The sequence below is a fragment of the Hydra vulgaris genome, chromosome 14 (assembly GCF_038396675.1).
Source record: "Hydra vulgaris chromosome 14, alternate assembly HydraT2T_AEP".
Taxonomy (NCBI): Eukaryota; Metazoa; Cnidaria; class Hydrozoa; order Anthoathecata; family Hydridae; genus Hydra; species Hydra vulgaris.
Window position 1 is genome coordinate 5,749,665 of NC_088933.1, and position 1,098 is coordinate 5,750,762.

General features: G+C 27.0%; 1 protein-coding gene across 1 annotated transcript; it reads right to left on the bottom strand.

Annotated features, from left to right (window-relative positions):
- Nucleotides 1-364: 364 nt before the first annotated feature.
- Nucleotides 365-841, bottom strand: LOC136090854 (deoxyuridine 5'-triphosphate nucleotidohydrolase-like). The gene has a single exon (XM_065817830.1). It carries the CDS (start codon nucleotides 839-841, stop codon nucleotides 365-367), a length of 477 nt encoding a protein of 158 aa, XP_065673902.1.
- Between the last annotated feature and the right edge of the window lie 257 nt (nucleotides 842-1,098).

Here is a 1,098-nt window from a genome sequence, read left to right on the forward strand (position 1 = left end):
AATGGTTTGTAAACTCAATATATAATTATAAATACTACTATTCTTTTCCATTTTTATAGAATACACAAATAATTTTTCTCTACTACCACAATCAAGCTGAATTTTAGAAAGAAAATCCAAATAAAAATCTAGTTTATTTAAACTCATAACTTGAATTGCTTGCATAAAAAACTCTTCATATCATTAACATCTTTGAGCATATTAATAAACGAGTCTGTTTGATAGATGTTAACATAAGCGATTATTCTTGATAAACGTCCATATTGTTTTTCATCATGTTGAAAAATAGTATCCCAAGCAAAGCGTGTAGGCCATTCCATTTTTTAATTAGTTATCTAAAAAAAATTATAAAAAATTAAAAAAATTATTTTCCAGTAGAACCAAAACCACCCTTTCTTTCTACGTCTTTAATCATTGTCATTTTCACTCCACGACAACAACACCCATCAAATTCAATTACGTTTTTGTCAGCTTTAAACATTTTCACAAATCCCATATGAGCAATAGCATCTCCACGTTTAATAACATAATTTTCTTCAGAATGATTCATCAATAAGACTTTAATTTCCTCTTTATAATCAGCGTCTATTATTCCTGGAGCATTAAACACTACCACACCATTTTTGTAAGCTATACCTGATTTTGAATATACCTGTCCTGCTAAATTTGAATCCATTTCATTGATATACACTCCAGTACTTACTAAAATACGTTGATGTGGTTGAAGTATAACATCCTTTGGGCTTCTCAGATCAAAACAAGCAATCTCTTTTGTTTCATAAAAAGACCATTCATGAATATCTGTAATTTCGACTGATTTAAACTCTTTTATTTTAATCATCTAAAAAATAATTAAATACATACATTGTGCTTTTTTTCTAAAGAATAAACTACATGTTTTCTTTTTTCCTTATGAGCAACAATACAATTTTTACAAAAACTTAATTTACGAAAAAAACAATTAAAACAAAACAAATATTTTTTTTCACAAAGTTCACAATGACCAAACCAATAATAATAAACTTCAAATTGTTCCAAATCGTTTTCGTTTAAAGGTCTATTAAATAGTTCATTAATATAAGGTAATAACGGCACTCC